The following is a 20,956-nucleotide window of genomic DNA, read 5'->3' as shown; positions in this document are numbered from 1 at the left end:
GAGAAAAAGACAGCAGAATATATGCACAACAAAATTTGGCATTATTACAGAATAATGTTTGTGTTTGTATGAGCAATTTGCATAATCTTGGCAATCAAACCATTAGCATTTATTTATTTTTATTTAAGCATTAAACCTAAATGTAATCATCTTCATTACCTGCTGCAGCTTACGGTTGCGTATCTTAGGTTTCTGGCATGTAAAGTGATCGAAGAGTGCAGAATCGGTGAAGGCGCTGAGGCTGACCCCTTGCACCTCCACCGGCCCAGCACACACCGGCACTCTGCCGTCAAAGTTGAGGGTCTTGCGTCTTTGCAGGATCCACAACAGACGGCAGTCACACATCAGGGGGTTCCCATCCACTCTGAGGGTCTCCAGACTGTTGACAGAGTGGAAGGAGCCCTCTTCCAGAGTCTGCAGGTCATTGGAGGAGAAGTTGAGGACCCGGATCTGTCGGAGGCCTCCAAGGGCATGGAGCTCCACTGTCATCAACCCTGTGCTTACCATGATGAGCTCCTTCAGCCTAAGCAGGTCTTTGAAGGCCCAGGGCTCTAGTGTGGTGATGGGATTGTAGGACAGGTTGAGATGGGTGAGGTGTACCAGGTTCTTGAAGGAAGCGGAAGGGACAGAGGTGATGTTGGTGTTGGTGATTGAGAGCCAGTGGAGGTCCAGGCCCTGGAAACTAAGAGGGGAGATGTACTCCAAGTATGGCCAGTGATCAATGTCCAGACCCCGAAGGTTGGAGAGCTTGCGGAAGTTTTGGTCCTCCAGGGCAGTGATGCTGAGGTGACGGAGACGAAGGGTGACCAGGCTGCGAAGGTAAGACAGTGTCTGGCCAGAGATGGATGTCAGGTTACAGCGCTCTATTGTGAGATCTTCCAACCCCAGCAGCCCTGAGAATGCCTGGTAATCGGGAAGGTAGAGGATATTAATACCTAAAATATGTTCTACATACTCCATCATGGCTGACAGTGAAAGCTCAGTTGTGATAGTTATCGCTACCAGGATATCAATACACTCACACAACAAATAGTCCTACAGATAATCTCTTTCATAAAACTATAGTTTGTTATTTTTACAAGTCACTTTTTGTATTTATTAAAGAAATTAGCTAAACCAAGTTGATTACATCGGGGGTGCAGGGAGATGGGTGTTGTTACACTGGAGAGAGCCAGCCTAGCTGTTAGATACACTAACTGGCTGCTGGCTATAAGATCATATTTCTTATACAGACATGAGAGTGGAAGTGTTGAACTACATATTTCTGAGCCAAACCAGGCATTGCTACAGGCACTATGGATGGTAAATACTGCTTGGCGTTAGTCTCTATTTAAAACCACAGAATATATTCTAGTACTATCAATTTAAAAGTATGATCCTCTGGGATCTAATTTCCAGAGAGAATCTTAAAAAATAAAATTAATATTCTTCCTTCCATATTTTCATAAGAAAGACAGATAAGATGCCAGAGAGTTTACCTTGTGGGATATATAAACCAGGTCGTTATCTCCCACCTCCAAATGTTTCAGACTCCTAAGATCCTGGAAGGTATAGTCCAGTAAAATCACCATCTTGTTCTCGCTCAGGTCCAGGCTGGTCAGATTGCCCAGCTTGGCAAAGGCCCCCATGGGCACCAGCTTCAGTTGGTTTCCTCTTAACTTCAGGACTTTAAGACTCTGGAGGGTGGAGAAGGCATTGGGCTCTAATGTGGCGATGAGGTTCTCACTGAGGTCTACTTCCTCAAGTCGTGGGTATGGTGCCAGATCACCTGCTTGCACCCAGCGGAGTCGGTTCTTGCTGAGGTCCAGAAGTTGTGTCTCTGTGGGGATGCCCTCTGGGATATTAGTGAGCCGCCGCCGCTGGCACGATACTGACCTCAGCTGAGCCGAGCACTCACACCGTGGTGGACAGGCCTGGTTACATCCTGGCAGCATCAGGGTTATTACTGCCACCAGAGAAGCACCCATGACCCATCGCCACTCCCTTGGCCATGGCATTAAGGCACGCCCACCAGGGCCAGGACAGCCAATCATGGCCCTGGTCCTCTGACTCCTTGCCTGTCTTAGACAGGGTCAGTGCACCATACACCTGCGAGACAGCACCATAGAGAGAGGAACAGGACAGAAGCAAAGAGAGAGGGGAGAAATAGAAAGAAATATGAGAAGAATGGATCAAGACATGATACTAGAGAATCTACCATCCATCAGCTCCCAAGCTCATAAAAATTACATCCACAAGGCTGTAAATTATCCATGCTTCCTGCAGTTTAAGTAATATTGTACGGAAAGCTGTGGAGATTTGAGACATATCATGACAGGGCATTAAAATACAACTGATGAGACCCCATTACAGGAACATGGATCTGTGTAAGATATTTAAAATAATTTGTCTTTTAACTAATTAATCTGTGGTTTCAGAAGAAGGAACTGGGACAGTGGGGGCCATGCAAGGGAGCTTCTTGCTTCACTTGAATTCATGCATGTTGCATCTCCTCTGCTCTCCGCGCAGCACCGTCTGCTCCATTTTGGCAAACACAATAAATTTATTATCACCACACATAAACACAGGCTGAGCTCCTCAACAATCACGCTTTGCCTGGAAGCAACACACGCCTATGAAATGTGAGGCGTCTTGATCACTGTGAACTCAAGTCATATTATAGTTTGATCAGGTATGTGCTGATGCTTGTATGCGTAGGATGTGGCATTTTGCTGGGTATGAATTAAAAATCCTTTTGGTCCTCCTTGCACGAAGATGAGATGAATCACTCGCGCTTTAACATTCCTTCAGGCAACCTGTCATCTCTCCCACACACTGTTTTCAACTCAAAGACAGTCAAAGAGCACCTGGCATTAGATCTGGAACACAAATCAGCATCCATCTAGTTAGCAGCAAGTGGCATCAAAACTTGCTGCTAAGCTAAAGTGTAAGGAAGTTTTTTGCTTTCGTATCAGAAGTGCTCACCAAAAAAAAACCCCAGATGTTAACTTTGGCTATTTGCTTGGTTGTTTGTTTTTAAGATGAAGTGGAAATGAGAGAGAATATATCATCATCACCAGGGAGTATCATGTTAAAATGCACTCTGATGCTTGCAGTGGAGGGAGGCAGAGCCAGACAGATTAATAATGTATGGGTTGTGTTGTGCTTAATGGGCAGTGTTCAGAGGGCGAGTCATACAGTTAAAAGAGCCAAAACTTGCCAGTTTCTCACTTTGCTTGTAGGCTTTGCCTTAAGTCTCTTTTCAGAATGATGAAAAACAAAAAAACTTGTTGAACAAGAACAATCAATGCATTGGCATCACTGGGATCAAATAGGATGAAATGGGATTTAACCTAAATTTAAATGATGGTAGACACATTCTTTGCACACACCCACAACACTTGCATATTTTCACACATGATCTCTCTCTCTCCCTCTCTCTCTCTCTCACACACACACACACAAAATGCAGTAAACCCCCCCAGAGATTGTGTCTCATCCACAAATCCTCAGGGTGGATAATTCCCACAATTTCAGACAGACCTGGGAAAACACTCTGTTTACAGATCCGTATCTGAAGGATCTAGTTGAAATCTGGCACAATTTTTCCTTTCACTGGGAGACAAAACACAGGCACAGAGAAGCTGATGTGCAGACTGCTGCACAAACTGACCCAGTTCTGAACAGCATTCAGCCTCGCTCTGTCAACCAGCAGCAACTCACAGCAACTCACCATGACCGCAACAACAGAGCAGCAAACCTTAGCGTCTCAGTGGAAAAGAGCCCAGGAGAGTAACAGAGAAATCTGAAAAACAAACATGAGCATACAGATGTTCTGAAATAACAAGCTCTTTATAAGACGAAATCAAACAAAATTAGCATCTGTGTCCCTGTACTGGCAAGATATTTTTTTGGCACATACATGGTAATATTTCATCTTCTCGTGCCTTTTTCTTTAGGATTTTCAGTAGTGCTAGTGGCGTGGCTTTATATAAGGTAATGTCTGTCTGTCTGTCAGTCCATCACTTTGGTCCACCCTGAAACATCTTAACAACAAATGATTCCTACATTTTGTACAGACATTCAGTGATGAATCCTAATTACTTTGGTGATCACCCGACTTATTATCCGACCCGATCACTTATTCAGTGAAATATCTCAACATTCAATGGATGGATTGGCAAAACAGCTGACTAGGTGATGATTGCTACTGACTTTGGTGATAAACTGACTTTTTCTATGTTCATAATGGCTATTTTGTCTGTGTTTATATGATTGTATTATACAGTTGCTTATTTATATATTTTTTAGAATAAAAAAGCTTAAATAGCTTGTAGTGGAACTGGCCACTCACGCACATGTCCAAGTTGGAGCTATGGGGCAGTCAGTACATCTGCTAAACAACAACATGCTAGTATTATCACTGTGAACCTTTCAGAATGCTAACATTAGCCTTTAGCACAAGATACCGCTGTGCTTAAGCTGGCACCATAAACTCTTGGTCTGATCTTGGTCCTTTGGTGTGTGTCCATGTGTGTTTGTGTTTCAGTACACACACACAGACAATATACAGTCTGATGGATGTAACCTGCCTGCACACCCCCTTGAGAGTCATCCTACGGGTCAGTGGCTGGGACACAGCATGAATCAATGAAGTGTCACTGTGCAGGCAGACAAGGTCCTCACAAGTGGACTCAAGGACAGGCAGGGAGCAGTAAAACACACACACAGAAACACACTTCATCAAACACATGGACCCACAAGAGTATGTGCATCAACCAGCGAGCAGGTAAATACATACACACCTTGACTATCACTCCAAATACTGTGAATAGTTTTTCTATAGCTGTTGCTGCAGGTCGTTCTATCAGCAGCTTGTGTCCTGTGGAAGAGACTACTTCCGCTTCAACATTTAAAAGCCCAGTCTTACAGCAAGTTCTTACACCTGCACAGCCAACACGCAAGAAATCACACAAGGACTTCCCAAATCCAAACTGTAAATTAACATTTGCCAGATGTTAAGGCAACTGCAGTGGCAAATCTGATCACTATCCAGACTGTGATTGAGGCAGATTCTGTCACAGGCCAGCTGTCCAGGGAGAGACAAGGAGAAGAATGGGAGGAAAATCAGCCCAGGAGCTAAAAATAACTAACTTTTAGATACTGACCTAATGAGCAGCTGTTGGGGAGCAACATCCCCTGTCCAATCATACATACATCATCAGTCTGCACAGGCACACGACTGATGAGCATGCCCAGATGTTGCAAACACTCGTTCAGGACAGTCAGATTGAAAACACTATGATGCCAAAAGAGATGCTTCCTAAATAACTGCAGTGGAAAAATAAGGTTGTGGTCATTGTCTGGTGTGTATTTTTGTGTTTGTATGGCAGTGTGTCTGACTGTAAATAGGTCATCCATGTTGACTGGTAGCCTTTATAAGCCTTTATACTTGGCCAGCAGTGCGTGGATCTCCTCAATCCCCTTTTTCACTTTCTCCCTCGCCCTCCCTCCCTCCCTCCCTCTGTCTCTCTCTCTCTCTCTCTCTCTCTCTCACACACACACACACACATACACATACACATCCACAGAGCTCCCCGCCCAACATTCACAAACTCACTCCTCAATAAAAACCTCTCAAAGAGACACAATTTAGCAGCAGCAGTGGTGTAGGAGCAGTCGAGCAGTCAGCAAGTTATTAGAGAAAGCTTTTTACATTTTATTGTTACAAACAGACTGAGGTGCAAACTTGACACACTATTACTTTTCAAGGGAAAGCTGACAGTTTGTACTTTCCATTGCTAAGTAGCTATAAGTCCAACATTAAATCTGTGCTTAGTCACTTCATTTTGAGCCCAAGACAAGTTTGAGTAGCTTAGCGGCTCTCAGGTACATTTGCACTAAAGAAGAATGTAAATGTCAAAAGGAAAGATGAGTGTGGTAAATTTCTCAGAGCAGAGATTTTGAGTCACTGTATCTCATAGAAAAATTGTTGAATTTAAATCAGCCTTATTGAGCCATCTCTACTATTCAGTCAACGCATGCTATGCAAAAAAATAATAAATAAATAATAACAATAAATAAAATAAATAATAATATATTTTTTTAATTATTATTATTAGTGCCCAATAACATGGAAAATACAAAAAAAAATTTTACATTGTTTTTTTTCTTGGAGTGAACATCAAAGGGTTAAAGTGCAGAAATTCTTAGTTTGGCCACAGTAATCAACAAGAAATATCAACAAGGCCAAGTCAACCATGGAAGTTTCTTTTGTAAGTCTGAAACGCCAGCTCAAGTTTAATTGTGTTTCTTGTAATTAAAGTTTAAGTCTCAGAAAGGATTAACAGTGAGAAAAGAACAACAACAATACCCAAACTTAAACTTGCGAAGATAACAAAGGAAAACCGTCATCATAACATAATTAGGTGGAACAAACGGGACGAAGCCCTGGGTGGAGGCTCTCAGAGCAGGATTCCCACAGTGACAGGGCGTACAATGCCTGGAGTGGGAACACAAAGACAAAATGTAAATAAAGAACGTGAACAGAAGGAACACTGGAAGAATTAACACTTGGTCAACATTCACAAAGTCTCCATCATTTGTCTACATGATGGCCATCATTGCAGTGAGAATGTGACCAACTCCAAATGTTCACAAAGAAAAACTGTTCAGCAGGCTGCACTGTGCAGCGTGGACACTGCAGTTGTTTTGATTTGCAAAAAGGGATGAAACTCATGATGATGCTTGATGTATCCTCTTCCTCCAAGAAGTCTGAGTCACCAAGGCAGCAAGTGTGAACTGATTGAGACTGACAAGCTGCCTAGTTTGACCTTTAGTGATTAGAAGCAAAAACACAAACCTTTGACTGGACTGCTGCACAAGTGTTTCAGTGGTATAACCATTTAAACAATAATTTAAAGAAACAACAAAAACTTACGTGGTCTCATATTCAGCCTTCTAGTCTGACTTTGAGGGTGAGATGATTTCACTTCTTCCCAGTACAGTTTATGGTTTGTTTAAGAAAACAAGAATAAATGCATGACCCAACATATGATAGAGATTTGTTGAAGTAAGCAGTCCTAAACCAAATGCGGACCAAGGCCTCTATTTATCACACACAGAGAATTATCCCCTGAATCTGCTGCTCCTCTTGGCTTTACAGAGCTTTATGGGAAGTCTCAGGCCATTGTTTAGCTGTCCAGCACCTAACTTTACTGTTTTGGTTCACTCTCACTGCTCTCATAGTGAGTGTGCCAGCTTTTTCCCCCAGGAGGTGGTAGAGATGAAAACAGTTACTCCCTTAAGGTTCCCTGACATCGCAGTAAGTCGTGGTAAGGTCATTGAGAACTTTTAGCGAAACTCTTTTACTACAAAGTGGCTCATTTAAAAAACATTCTTTATAATCCTTGAAGGTTTGACAAATGCACAGATCTCTCTCTCTCTTTCACACACACACACACACACACACACACGCAATACTGAACTGAGTATGTGAGGTAACATATTCACAGTGTCAGTCTCAGTGGTTTCATGTACTCCTGTCAACTTCAGTCTGCAGCACAGCTAGGCTTATGGCAGACACATACACACACACACACAAACCTCATCATTGTTTAGAGAAGCATCACCCATCTGCTTATGACTGTCTCCCCGCACAAGGGATGATGTTTTGCGAAAAAAACCCAAAAAAAAGCGAGAAACACTTTCTGACTCACACAGCCTCCTACTGTACTGTTTTGCTTCTAACCAGGTGATCCCCAAAATACTTCACAGATCTCTATGATTTCTCTGAGCTGATGTACGTCTGCATCTTTCCTGAGAAGCGCAGCAAAGTGCAACACCACAGATACTGAGAGTTACTTAGCAAAACGTGGCACGAGCTAAGAAAGCCAAACTCCAGCCTCAGTTCTCGAACTGCATCAAAGTCATCCACAATCACACTGAAACTGAACATCAATGGAGGATGCACAGTGCATCAAGAACAATGCCTGACAGCCACAGAGGAACAACAGCACAACAAACAAAAGCTAAAAGAAGCTATGATTAAACCCCACAAGACAAAAAATAAAAAAATAAAAACTATGTGTTGCTTGTTCGTTAAGGGGAACGAATCTCTTCCAGTCCTCAAATGACTTCCTCAGCAAACACCACATCGCCCCCAAAAGATACTTTCATCATACTAAAAATAAAATAGTGTCTGTTGAGCGCGCGCACACACACACACACACACACACACTCTATCAATATCCAGACAGGGGCTGTCTGGGTTAGTATGTGTGGGCAGGAGGCATACAACGTTAAGTGGATTAGAAAAGAGGCGAGCCCGAAAGGTCGTTTCATCTGTGTGTGTGTGTGTGTGTGTGTGTGTGTTTATCATGTTTTCACTTTGAACTTCACCAACACTGAGACCTCAGTGAGGGGCGCCAGGCACAGCAGGCGATCTGACTGGCAATACCCCATGACACTGATAGCTTTGGTCTGTATCAGTTTCACTCAGTGCAGCGGAAGCTCCTCATAGTGATTAGTCACAAGCGGCTAATCCATAAAACATCGAGGCAACTAATCAAGGAATATTCACTAAACTACTACAGTATGTTATTTTTGTCTTGCTCCTGGACACTAAGGAAATGGCAACTGAAGATGTCTGAACTGCCCAGGATTTCTGCAGGGTTCAGGGTTAATGTCAGTCTTTTTAAGACTTGTTTTTAAAAATACAACATAGAAGACAATTTAATACCTGTTTCAGAATCAGTCATAGTGTGAGAATATAATGGAAAACCAACTGGCACATCACAGATTATTTATTAATAGATTTGTCTCAGTAATTCCCAGCAGAATATGACAGAGAGTCCTAATGATATGCTTAATTAATTCAATGTGACCTTGACAAGGATAAGTGGTCTAAAATAGATAGTTGACTGATTCACTCTTTCATTTTATTATACTGAGTCAACATTTGGTTGGTATCAAGAACAAGCTGTTCTCACTATTCCTGTAGCACCTCAGTGGGTAAGATGTTGCATCAAATGTGTCACTGAAGGATGGCACATAGAGAAAAGATACAATATTTTTTTCCCACGTCTTTGATGTCTTGTGTTAGTTTGCTACTTGCTTGATTTTGCTCCCACTCAATGCTTTGTTATTTCCCCTCTCTGTTATAATGAGCAACAGTGCTATGCAGTCCAGAACATCAAAACCATGACAAACAGTGAAGTGTGTGTTGTGTTGTGTGTGTGTGTGTGTGTGTGTGTGTGTGTGAGTGTGTGTGTGGGCACGTTTCAGTCCTCTGACATCTGGAAATTCATTTTTTTTTTCTGTTGTAATTATTTTCTGTGTGCACAAACAAGGCCAGAAAGAGAAACTCTGTGAAAACATCCACCTGTGGAAAGAGATTATTTATTCTGTTGCTGTTGTTCCTGTCTGGTCAGTCAGATTACAGTAACAATCCACAATTGTCAAAAACGAAAATTGGTAGAAAGCAGCCCCAGTCGTAAAACTAAGCACTTGCTAGTTCTCGGTGTCTCAACTTTCACAGCACTGCATTAAACCTTTATGTGAAATGTGCTGTTTGTGTGTGTAAACCTATACACACACTCTCTCTTTCCTTCTCTCTTTCTCCTACTTTGTTTCTTTCTTTTTTTTCTGGGTGTAATCTGACAGCTGAAGAAAGTCTGACAGTCGTGATAAATTTACACAGAGGAATGCTGGGATTAAAGGGAAAACAAAACACCGCAGCATCCAATGAATCACTTCAAACGTTGTTTGTTCTCTTCAAAAGCAGAACAAACATCTATGAATTTATCTGTAACCCTGTTGGGTCCCATGTGTTTCCTGCCTGTCAGTCTTATGCTGCTGACCTTGATGGAACAAACATACACTGACATAAATGAAGAAAAAGACTGCAATAAAACAGGATGTACAGTCATGTTTTATGGTTGAAATGATTGTCCTGCCTGCATAAACCATTATCAGTGTTATCATTACTTTGACCAAATCCTGTGCTCTCCACATTGAAAACACGCATTGACCTCACATTGACTTTTGATATGATGAATTTAGTTTATTGGTATCACATCTATTACAGAAAGTGAAATTTGCATTTATATCAACTGATATCTACAGAGTAAGTCTAACATACATACAGCAATGCCAACATGCTGATGTTTAGAAGGTACAACTTTTACCATCCTAGTCTGGAATATTAAGATAACTTTACTAATTGGCATGACATAAACTGCAGCTGAGGCTGATTAAAACATCATTAGATTTGGGCCAATTAAAATTCTGACCTGATGCTACCACTAAAGGAAAAGAAATGGAATCACCAAATATCGGCATAACGTGGACATTTCAATAAAACTTACAAATGTGAATCTCATGAAGACACAAGAAAGAAAAGTCAGAGTTTCACTAAAGTCATGAAGATTCATCCTGGTTGGTGTTGTAAGGCCAAAGTTATTTTCACTGGCTGAGACTGATAAATACTTAATGTCCTTTTACAGTAGACAGTAGGTCTGGCTATCTAAACTCATCAGAAATGTGACGTTATGAAAACAAAAAAGCACTGCAGTCAACACTCATATTTAGTGAACATGGATCCTTTTGTTTCACTTGAAGGCCTGGCACATTTAATTAGTGGTAGCTCTTCTGATGACACTCACACCCTGCAGTGTTTTGACCCGCTTTTCTCTGGCTCAGACCTGAGCACATGACTACACACACACTGAGAGCACAGACACATGAAAAGACACACGCACACACAAGCAAACACATATAGTGCAGTAAACAAACAACAGAGGGCAGCCTGGGAATGTAGCTTATTAGATAGGTAACCTTGCCTGCAACCATATGGTCTCTGCTCAGGTGTTAAATCGACTCTCTCAGACTCAGTTGTAGCAAACCCACATACGCTATTTCTACCATGTGACATCACACTTTCCTCTCCAACTCCGAATGAGATCATGTGATGCGGAGGTTCAGGGGTTACGGCGTCATCATAAATCTCCAGGGCAGTGGCCGTTTTGGCTTAGTCGGCAGACATTAGCGAAATGCCAGGGCTAAAAGGGAAACAGGTTGGTTTACATCCCAACAAAAGTCACCCACACATTATCACTAAATTTGGGTCTCTTTAAACTCTGAACATGTATTCACTTATGTCTCAGGCGGCAATGAGTCACATTCACACTCAAAGCATATGCACAGAGGGATGCTTTGGACAAGCTTTTTGGCAAGTCTTGAAGAGCGAATCAGAAAAACTTTATAGTCCGTCACAAGATGATGGAATCGTGTCTCTGACAAGGCTCACAGGTAAGTCAAGTGCATAAAATTGAGAGATTTTCCTTGCCTAAACATTTGAACCCTATTCATCTACACTCAGCAGTTACGGCAGAGTCACTACGAGTCTGGTCCTGTCATCATGAATGGGACTTTGCCTCATTAGCAAGCAGGTTGGAGCTGCTACAGAGCCCATTTCCTGACACTGAAGGAAGCACAAAATTACCTTTTTCTTCTCGGTTCATATCCGAGCAGTATTGCTGTGATGTATTGAAATGACATGTGTGATAGGGTGCTATATGTGCACCATAATGTTTTGTCAGGAACGATGAAGAGCTTGCTCTGCAGATCAGAGGTTTGGGCACACGCCAGCTGGTAGGCAGATAGAAGACTTACAACTCATTAAAACTGGTACGTGCTACACAAAGCTGCACAATCTGTGCCTGTTCGCGCGCAAGAATAAGCCTGTGTTTACATGGCTTTTTATTAGGGTATTGAGGAAATGCGTTTAGTGTGGTAATTGTCTATCCTGGGGTGTAATTAACCAGTAAGTGCAGAGATTATTACACTATTAGCAAGAGTGCAAGTCAGAGGGAAGAGTTAAGAATGGCAGTGAGATAAAAATCACTTAATCAAACTTGACCTGTCTATGAGAAAAAAAAAAAACTTGCACACATGAACACAGCAATCATTTTGAGTGACACACAGCATGACAAGTGACTGAACAGCCTTGAATTAGTCTCACCCTTTGGGGATCTGTGGCCTTATTACTGCCGTGGATTGAAATGATTCATCGCTCACACATACTTTCAAAAAACCATGGCCACCGCCATGAACTGTGTTAGACAGTATTTCCTCATATTTGCGAAATATTTACCAGTCTTATTTTTATATGTCACTGTGATATTGTGTGGATCATGCTGATGAATGAGGTCTCTCATGTTGCCAGAGAAGGCAAATCTCTCCTGCATGCAAACAGGAGAGTCTTTCATCACAGTTCTGATTATGGGGCTGAAGACAGAATATAAAGGGAGTTCATTTCTGGTGTCATTTCCTTTCTAAAGGCTAATGAGTTTCCAGATAACAAAATGGTGGGCTAATCCCATGGGCTGGCCATTGGAAAGTGAAATCACGTCTTCTTCTCAGCGCCAACAGTGCAGCCGCAGATTGTGATGATAACAGGGTGATTGCTGTGAAAGGAAAACATTTCCCAGGAGATGTCCCACCTGAAAGGCAATGGCTCCTTTTTCATCCTATACAGCTTAGCGTGTGTGTGTGCATGTTTGTTAGTGTGTATAGGGTGTGAGAGTGTTTTTTTTTATACCCCCTTGGTATCAAGAAGAAGCGACATTAATTCAATTCTCAAGCTCGTTATATAGGTGAAAGCCAAACAGGGAATTTAAAACCAAGACTGCCAACGTCTCGTTGATATATGACAGTAAATAAGACAGCCCCAAGAAGAAGTGTGCTAAAAAGAAACTGAAGGGAGAAAATTGAAATAGATAAGTGTAGAGCTGCATAATATGACCAGTATGTGAGCGATGGATGGATTTGGGTACCAGGGGAAGAGATGATGGACATGGAGGACAGGAGAGAAGTGTATGATGAAAGAGGAAGATGAGATGGGGGGGGGGGTGCAAGTAAGAAGGACACTCTATAGCACTCTGTCAGTAATGATGGAGGAAGGTCAAAGCGATTCCACAGTTGAGAGAGTCTAATGATGCAAATTAGGCCTGGTGCTCAGTCAGATGCCACAAGAGAGGCAGAGCAATCCTGATGATGCTCGATAACACATGGCAAGATTGTCTGAAGGCTCCAATTTGGTATTTTAAATACCCTCAGTTTATTACACAAGGCGTCAGTGACATTTTACTGAGTGAAAAGGCCACATCTGTCCACAGAAGAAAAGAGGCACATTTTAAAAAACAGTAATTTACAAGTCTGACTGCAGCCTGCCAGACTGGTTGCAAATACATAACTGTCTGTGTGGCAAGCAAACAGCGAGAAAAGGAATGAGTTGGGAGAGAACGAAGGGGGGAGGGGAGGAGAGTGACAGCTTTCCTTCCCCGGTCTTTTGAAGATCAGCAATGTATAATAGCATAACATAGCTTCGACCTGAATGCATAAACTGATTGCAAATGTATGTTAAATCAGAAACTCTAACACAGTTTCTGGCTCTGCTTTTCACAAAACAAGTGTGGAAAATGAAATATGTTTACATCAAATTGCAGCACACAAAACGGCTTTTCACTCTCAGTCGAGCTGTTATGAATAAACCATATGACCAAGAAGGATGTTCATGTACAGTGGAAAAGTGCAGAATAGGTACAAGGACAGTAGAAAGCATCGTGTATGCAAACATGGCAGGGATGTAGACGGCAGAGTAATTGCACTGCTTCATGGACAATAGTGACCCTGTTAGCCCAAAAGCTTATTGGCTGCCAGTGTAACCAATGGGAGCCGTTACTACCGTTTCACATGTGGGGATGAAGGGGCAAGGGGGGGGGGGGGTTGGGGGGGGGGGAGTGGAGGTAAAAGCGGGAAAAAAATGGGAATGGATGATGTGAGGAGGGAAGAGAAATGGAGAGTGACAAGGATGGAGATGTGGAACAAAATAAAGCAGGGAATGTGGAGGAGAGAGCTGAATCCTTTGTAGTATGGAAACAAAGGCGACAACAATCCCTGAGCACTGATAAAACCATTCAGCTTGTGATTGTACAACACCAGCAGCATGTGTGTGTATGTGCGTGCGTGTGTGTGTGTGTGTGTGCGTGTGTGTGTACGTGTGTGCGTGTGTGCCGTGCAGTATTGGGTGTGCAAGATGATGGTGCTTCAACAGGACATTAGGAGATCGTTTCACTTCCTGGATCCTCTTCTCACCAGAGATCCCAGAGGAGGATATACAGCACACACACACACGAACACACACGGCGTGAAGGCTTTGTAAACACTGCAGAGCAAGGTTGTTAAAAGAAACAGATCATTGTGAGGAGGTGGAGGAGGATGATGAGGAGGAGGAGGGTGTCACACGGGAGGAAGTTTCTGGAAAGGTCACAAAAGTAGTTGAACAAATATCTGATGTTGGAGGAGTGAGAAGGTAAAATGATGAACAACACACACACACACACACACACACACACACACACACACAGGATGGAAGAATACATAAGAGGGGAAGATGAAAGTAATGGTAAACCAGAGAAAGGGAGAAAGAGCTTTTCGGAGATGAAAAGGTTGCCAGGTTTGGGGAGAGTTCAGGGTTGCTTTTCTGATTGACAGCAGGAGTTGTGAAAGCTTCTGTTGGCCTGTTCATGTCTGCACCTTCATACTGGACCTGATTGTTATTGTCGTAGTTTTGGTCAACATTATTACTTTCCAATAGAGGCTTTTACTCACAAAATTAAGTGTTTTGTCCTGAGAATAGGGTGACATTGCTAAATAGAAAGATTGGCCAACAAACCTGAAAACTGAAAAACAGGCAGGAAGAGTGTGAAGTTACAAGCTCCTTGGCTGTAAACATTTCAGTCTATGAAAATTTGTGTTTGTACTGAAGACCCTATGTCTAATTTGTAAGCTTAAACAGATTTTCTGATTGCAGGTCAAACAGGTCTTTCAAACATGACATTTCTCATTTTCTGCATGTACAAGTAGGACATTTTAAGCTTTCCATTTTAAGGACTTCCATGTTTGCTTCAAATTTTATTGCCCCTGAAACTTCATACTTGACCCTGAACACAAAGTACAAAAGGGACAGACCCTTTTCCAAGGTCAGGAATGAAGCAGAGTAAAATATGATGCATTTAAAACATTCAGAACAGCTACAACTGAAATTGCTTTCTCAACTAGTGAGACTTCCAAAGTCAAGGATGAACTTTCACTCTCAAAAGCAAGAATGTTTGGCTGTGTGATATTGGAAAAAAATTACACTGTACATTTTTTTTTGTAATATATATTGTGATATCATAAAATACAAGAATTTTACTTGACTTATGACTCCATTTATGAAGAATGAATGAGTCTAAAACTTTTTTTGTAGCCAGTGTGACACATTAAATGAAAAAATATGCCAGCCAGAGTCACTTCTGACCAATGATAATTAACAAATGATAAAACAAACTAAGCAGAAAAAATAAAATATATATTCCAAATGACAAGTAGCAATGAAACACATATCACTCAACACCAGCACTGAAAAAACAAACAGACCGTTGGTGTGTTGGTGTATAAATGCATGTTCAAGAGAAAGACCCAGAGTTTAATCCATCTTGTCCTTCCCACAATCAGAACACAGTCCAGTTCCAATCCATTTAAAGACCACAAGAAAAAAGACAACTCAAATGTACCGTATGCTTCAGGTTTTACAAAACATCTGCACCCATCTGATTGTTCCTCTGTGTGACACAGACTCCAGAGCGTCTACGTGGTCACAGACTTTACAATGTAAAGTGTATCTCTGTTGCTCTGAGAAACACCGCAAGGAACAAACTCTGTACATCCAGTAACCCTTAAACTGGAGTACACTGTGTTGTAACAGACAGACTTCTCTTGTCAATAAGTCATGGAAAATGAGACCCAAGAGTGTTTTCCTTTCCTATCAAGTAACAAAGCATGACATGTTTTAGCTATTCTGACTTATTTTACTTGACCTATCCTGCAGTATGACTCTTGTGGGTGTATGCATTACAGTGTCAATGCTGAAACGCTCTGCTGCAAAATAGGAAAAGAAGACTCTTTTGCTAACACCTTGAAGGACAGCAAATGTTTGACCTCATCCCTGAAGTGGCTTTACATTTAGTGTCTGTCTGCGTGTAACCCAAATAAAATGAAACAAACTGCAAACTGTGTGCTGTGCGAGGTGGATGACATCCTAGAGGACAAGGACCCAGCTGCCCAGCTCAAGGAAAAAGAATCACTGGGGTCCAAAATCCCACATACTTTCTGAAGGAAAAGGCGTCAGAAACGACCTAAATGAGACAGACTTTTCACACCACCATAGGGATGATGTAGTTGGAACCCTGATCACATTACGGATAACTGATGGTGACATTTATCCTCTAGTACATCCTCTGCACTGGAAGAATTGACTACCGCTGGAGGAATGTCATTATCCAGCACTAAAGCTGGATGAGAGAAACCTTTTGCCACTGATTCATCGAATGATTTTTCTCCCAAAAAGCATCTATAAAGTCAGTGATGGCAGATGAGCTTCCCTGAGAGAATGTTAGAGCAGTTAAGGTCCTTGAGCTCCTAAGGAGGCTGTGGGATTCTGGCATTCTGGAAGACACACACAGATGATGGGAGTTCTCCCCAGGGAGCATCTGGTTAAAATTCAAGGGCTCTCTCTGTGTCTCATTTATGTTCCCTCTCTCCCTCTTAGTGAGGTCACGGCTGAAAAGTTTCAATGATGCCCCAGGAGGCCGAGAATAATCATCCAAGTGTGCATATGCATCTATGTGTGTGTTTCCAAGCGCATGATTGACCTTATGTGTGCACAGAGCTTGTGTGTCTGTCTTTTTGTCCATGTGAAGATCATGTATGGGCATGTGGGTGGTTGACTGCTCAGTGGCCTCCATCAGACCCTTGCAGGGTTATCATTTGGTCACTACACCCTTTTGTATCCCAAACAGGGCATGTGATGTGAAGCAATAAACATTTTAGTCCCTAATCTGAGATTTTCTCTCGATAAATTATCTTAAATTACAAACAGAACTTGAGGAGCTCATTTTGGGGGAATTCAATAACTGTCATTCCACAACCGAATGAGAGTCAAAGAGAGTAAGACAGCAAGCATGTAATAATAATGGCGGTCTTTGAGGAAAAAAACCATCTGTCTGTTGCATGTTAAGCCATCAAAGCTACTCAGCAGATATCTACAAATACACATACCACAAGAACACCAAAAAACAAGGCTGACTTAATGCGCTTTGTATGCAGTCCTTCCCAAGGACAGAGAAGACAAAGAAGAATCAGTTCTATCTTCGTGATAGTGAGTGAACTGGTGGGAGGAATGAGAGGGAGCAGGAAGAGAGGGAGAAGAAAGAGTGAGCGCTGCAGGAAAAGCGCTGACAGCTCGCCGTGCGAAAATAGCCCGAATTGTGTGGCTCCAAAATAATTTCCTTTTTCTCCCTGATCCTAACTTCAACCACAGAGGCTGAATTATTCATTCTAGACCAATGACATGCAGCGATGGGGACAAAGAGTCATTGCTCTATTTTGATTCACATAATAAATTCATGACTTGACGTTTAAAGGGAGGGAGGAGGGGAGGAGGAAGAGGAGAAAGTGGAGGGCTCAGATCAGGTTGTGAAAGCGTGAAACAGGGATGAAATGGGAAGAAGCAGAGGTAGGGAAGCAGGAGATTGAGGAATATTGGAAAAGGTTGCGCAGGGTTTTGAGATAAATATGTTAAAGTGGCTTCTCTTTTAAAAATCTACATGCATGAAGGCACATCTGGCACAACATATTAACCCGGGATCAGCTGAGAGTGGGGCTGACAGACTGTGAGGGAAACCAAAAATGATAAGACTGAATTAAATGCTAAAGTTGATGAGTATGAATTTGGCCAAGATATAAGACTTTCATGGAAATTAAGAAAAAATTGAGTTGTAGTGCATCTGAGGAGCAGACACTGAATGTAGCACAAGCTCCTATACAGCGAGTATTTCATTACTGGTTGTTTGTATGCTTAATGTTTGCTAGGCTAGCAAGAGAGAGTTACCACCATCACAGATGGCATGATGAGGAGCTCAAAAAGACAAAGAAACAGTCTGAATTAAGAAAATGACTGTGACTGCTTCATGAGCCTGAGAGTGTGTGAGTATACATTCTACTTAAAAGAAAAGGTTGTATGAATGATCTTATCCCCTTTCATAACAGTGTCTTTGGGAAACTCTTTTTCTGAAAACAGCTGGTGCAAAAAGTGACATCATATTGTAACGAAGCACATAAACCAGTTTGCAGTAAATTAGGTACTATATCAACAAAGAGAGAGAGAGAAAGAGAGAAAGACAAAAAATGAGAGGCAAGAAAACAAAGAAGACAAAAGACGAAGAGAAGCGACTTGCCAAAGGCTTTTGTTCTTTCTAAACAGTCACTTTAACAAACTGCTGAAACAAACTGAGTCAGGGGACAAACAGCTCCAAAAAGTCAGTCACGCAAGAACATGAGCTAATGAAAAACCTATGTCTGTTCATCCAGGCTCACCCTCTTTGCTTATTAATGCACATTAATAACACAGTCCACCTCCTTTGTTTTACCTTTAGAGTGAAACAGGTAGTTCTCTGCAGCTTGTTCTCTCTTGAATTTCTTTTCAGATGCTAATAAATGCCCTGGCTGCCATGCTGAAAGGCAGCAAGTTCCTGGACCAATTTAAAACTGGTGAAAAACACAAGAGGTCAACATGCGATGAAGCACATGATTCGAGAGAGTTTTGTTGTGTAAACGAGAGAAGAAACCAAGCAAAGAGTGATTTCATTTTGAAGAGGCAGCTAACCTTTAGCTCTATGAAAGCCTTAACAGATACTGAATTACACAGTGACTCAACTACTGGCCTTTTTGTTATATGTGACACGTATAAAGGACAAAGCGACACATATGTGCTGGCATCCCCAAGTGACATGTCTGAAGTCCTGCAGGGAGGGTGACGCACATGCCCAGATGATTGTATGTGTGTGTGTGTGTGTGTGTGTGGTGAACGGTCCTCAGGCTTCTGCAAGCCTGTTTGTGTAGCAGTGAAGCAGAAGTAATGTCTGAAACTGTGCTCCCTCAGAGCGAAATGTATGTGTGTGTGTGTGTGAGTGTGTGTGGGGGTCGGTGCTGAAGGACATTACAGAAAATCTGTCCATCTACATTCACCCAAACAAATTAGTCCCACAGCAGTGAGGAGGATGTTCAATACACAACCAGACTAGAATCTCAGAAATCACTGGATCTGAGCATCTGTCAAAAATGAACTGACATTTAAATTCTCTGTACCCATTGTGAAATATAAACTAAAATGATAATGCAGCGATTGTTCATAATTTTCAATTTTTCAAAAGCAGATAAAAAAACCCTGTAGCCTCATTCCGGATAAAAGACATTTTTCTTGACAAGCCCACATGGCTCTGGTTATGTGTCATTGGCAATTTACGATGTCTGTTCCTTTACAATGTTCAACATTTGGTGGGACACATCATACTGTCAAGTTTGCATTACACTCAGGAAGTGGGAGCCAGTAAGCTAAGCTAACTAGCTTCCTTTGGGAAAACATTTTTCCTGACACTTTTTTTTTTAGCCTTTCATAGAAGGCATCACATTGTAATTTCTGATTAGAAAACAGTGATCAAGAAATCATACTTGAATCATTAAAATCTAATTTGATGGACAGACGGACAGGAGCACAACACCCTATCATGACTATCAAATGAGTTCAAAAACATGGGCTGTATTTTGTATGAACTGAACAAACTGAGGGATCATCATTCATCTACTGAGAATCACACGCTGAAGAGTGACAGAGAGCGATAGAGAGAAAGAGGAAAAGGAGAGAAGTGAAGTGTACAAAATAGACTGATTGACCTTATGTGTGAGAAGTGCATGCTCCACACACACACACACACACGCACACACACACACACACACACAAACTTTGATTGCACTCTTGCATAGAAGTCATGCAGTTACAGTTAATGAATAACACCCCCCACCCGCCCCAAAGGTCTGTTCTACAGATGGCATTAGATAAACACACACACACACACACCCACACACACACACACACCCTTACGTGCTCTATTCAGGCCATCAGGACAGCCATTTAAATAACCAACATCAAACATGAATGTATGTTAACATTTTCAACTACAGTAAGTAAGTAAGTTATTTCATCAGTTAAAACCAAACTAGCAAAGTAACTGTTTTTATATGACACACGCACGCAGACACAGACACACACACACACACACATACATACAGCAGAGGTGGTAGATAATAGAAAATGAGGAATGAAGAATGAAGTAGACCTAAGAAAGTAGATCTCTTACATCCTGTGTGGTCATTAATTGAGCTGCATTGTTAAAACGTAAGGTAACACTACTTAACCTGCATTAAAATTAAATTAACAACAGCAGATATGGGCACAGGTGCACTTACACTCACGCATGCAGGTACACACACACACACACACACAAAGGGGTGGTAATCTCATTGACCTGTATTAACATCTGTGCAGGGATGGGAGGCACAGGTGAGCAGAGCAACCAACTTCATGACCCACATCAACATTTGATGAAGTCTGAGAAACATAAGTCCTTAATTCAAGCAGGGCAGGTAATGAGATGTCGGCAGCACACACACACACACACACACACACACACAGAGTCAGGCTCTGTTTCTCTTATTGCAGCTGGTGATGGGAGGAAGAGATTGTTAACACACTAACCTTTTCTATTGACTCTCTGTGCTAATGTCCATAATCACAGATATTATTAAGAATAACCTCAGATAATACTAAAAGGCACAAGGTCTCCTCTTAAAATCTAAATAAACTTTGCCAGATTTTGCCAGACCAAATGTTTTCACATGACCGAAGTTCTATATATAGGTAATATGGTGAAATATTGTTGAAAGCTGAAAACACTAGCACTTTGAGCTGAGATTATTTTGTCACATTTTCTGCTCTCAATGTCAAGAGTGAACCTGCTCACAGAAATTAAAGCTT

At 41.8% G+C, this 20,956-nt stretch overlaps 1 protein-coding gene across 1 annotated transcript in view; it reads right to left on the bottom strand.

Moving 5' to 3' along the window:
- Positions 1 to 20,956, bottom strand: part of LOC124069808 (leucine-rich repeat and immunoglobulin-like domain-containing nogo receptor-interacting protein 3) — a 34,431-nt gene that overhangs the window by 7,610 nt on the left and 5,865 nt on the right. Inside the window, exons 2-3 of the mRNA XM_046409263.1 lie at positions 1,479 to 2,088; positions 160 to 903 (exon numbers count right to left, since the gene is read on the bottom strand). Coding sequence (XP_046265219.1) covers positions 160 to 903; positions 1,479 to 2,033 — 1,299 coding nt within the window. The 5' untranslated portion in view covers positions 2,034 to 2,088. The remainder of the gene's footprint in view (positions 1 to 159; positions 904 to 1,478; positions 2,089 to 20,956) is intronic.

Source organism: Scatophagus argus, chromosome 13 (assembly GCF_020382885.2).
Source record: "Scatophagus argus isolate fScaArg1 chromosome 13, fScaArg1.pri, whole genome shotgun sequence".
In the NCBI taxonomy this organism is placed as follows: domain Eukaryota; kingdom Metazoa; phylum Chordata; class Actinopteri; family Scatophagidae; genus Scatophagus; species Scatophagus argus.
Note: the sequence above shows the minus strand (reverse complement) of the source record. Positions and strands in the feature narration are given on the sequence as shown.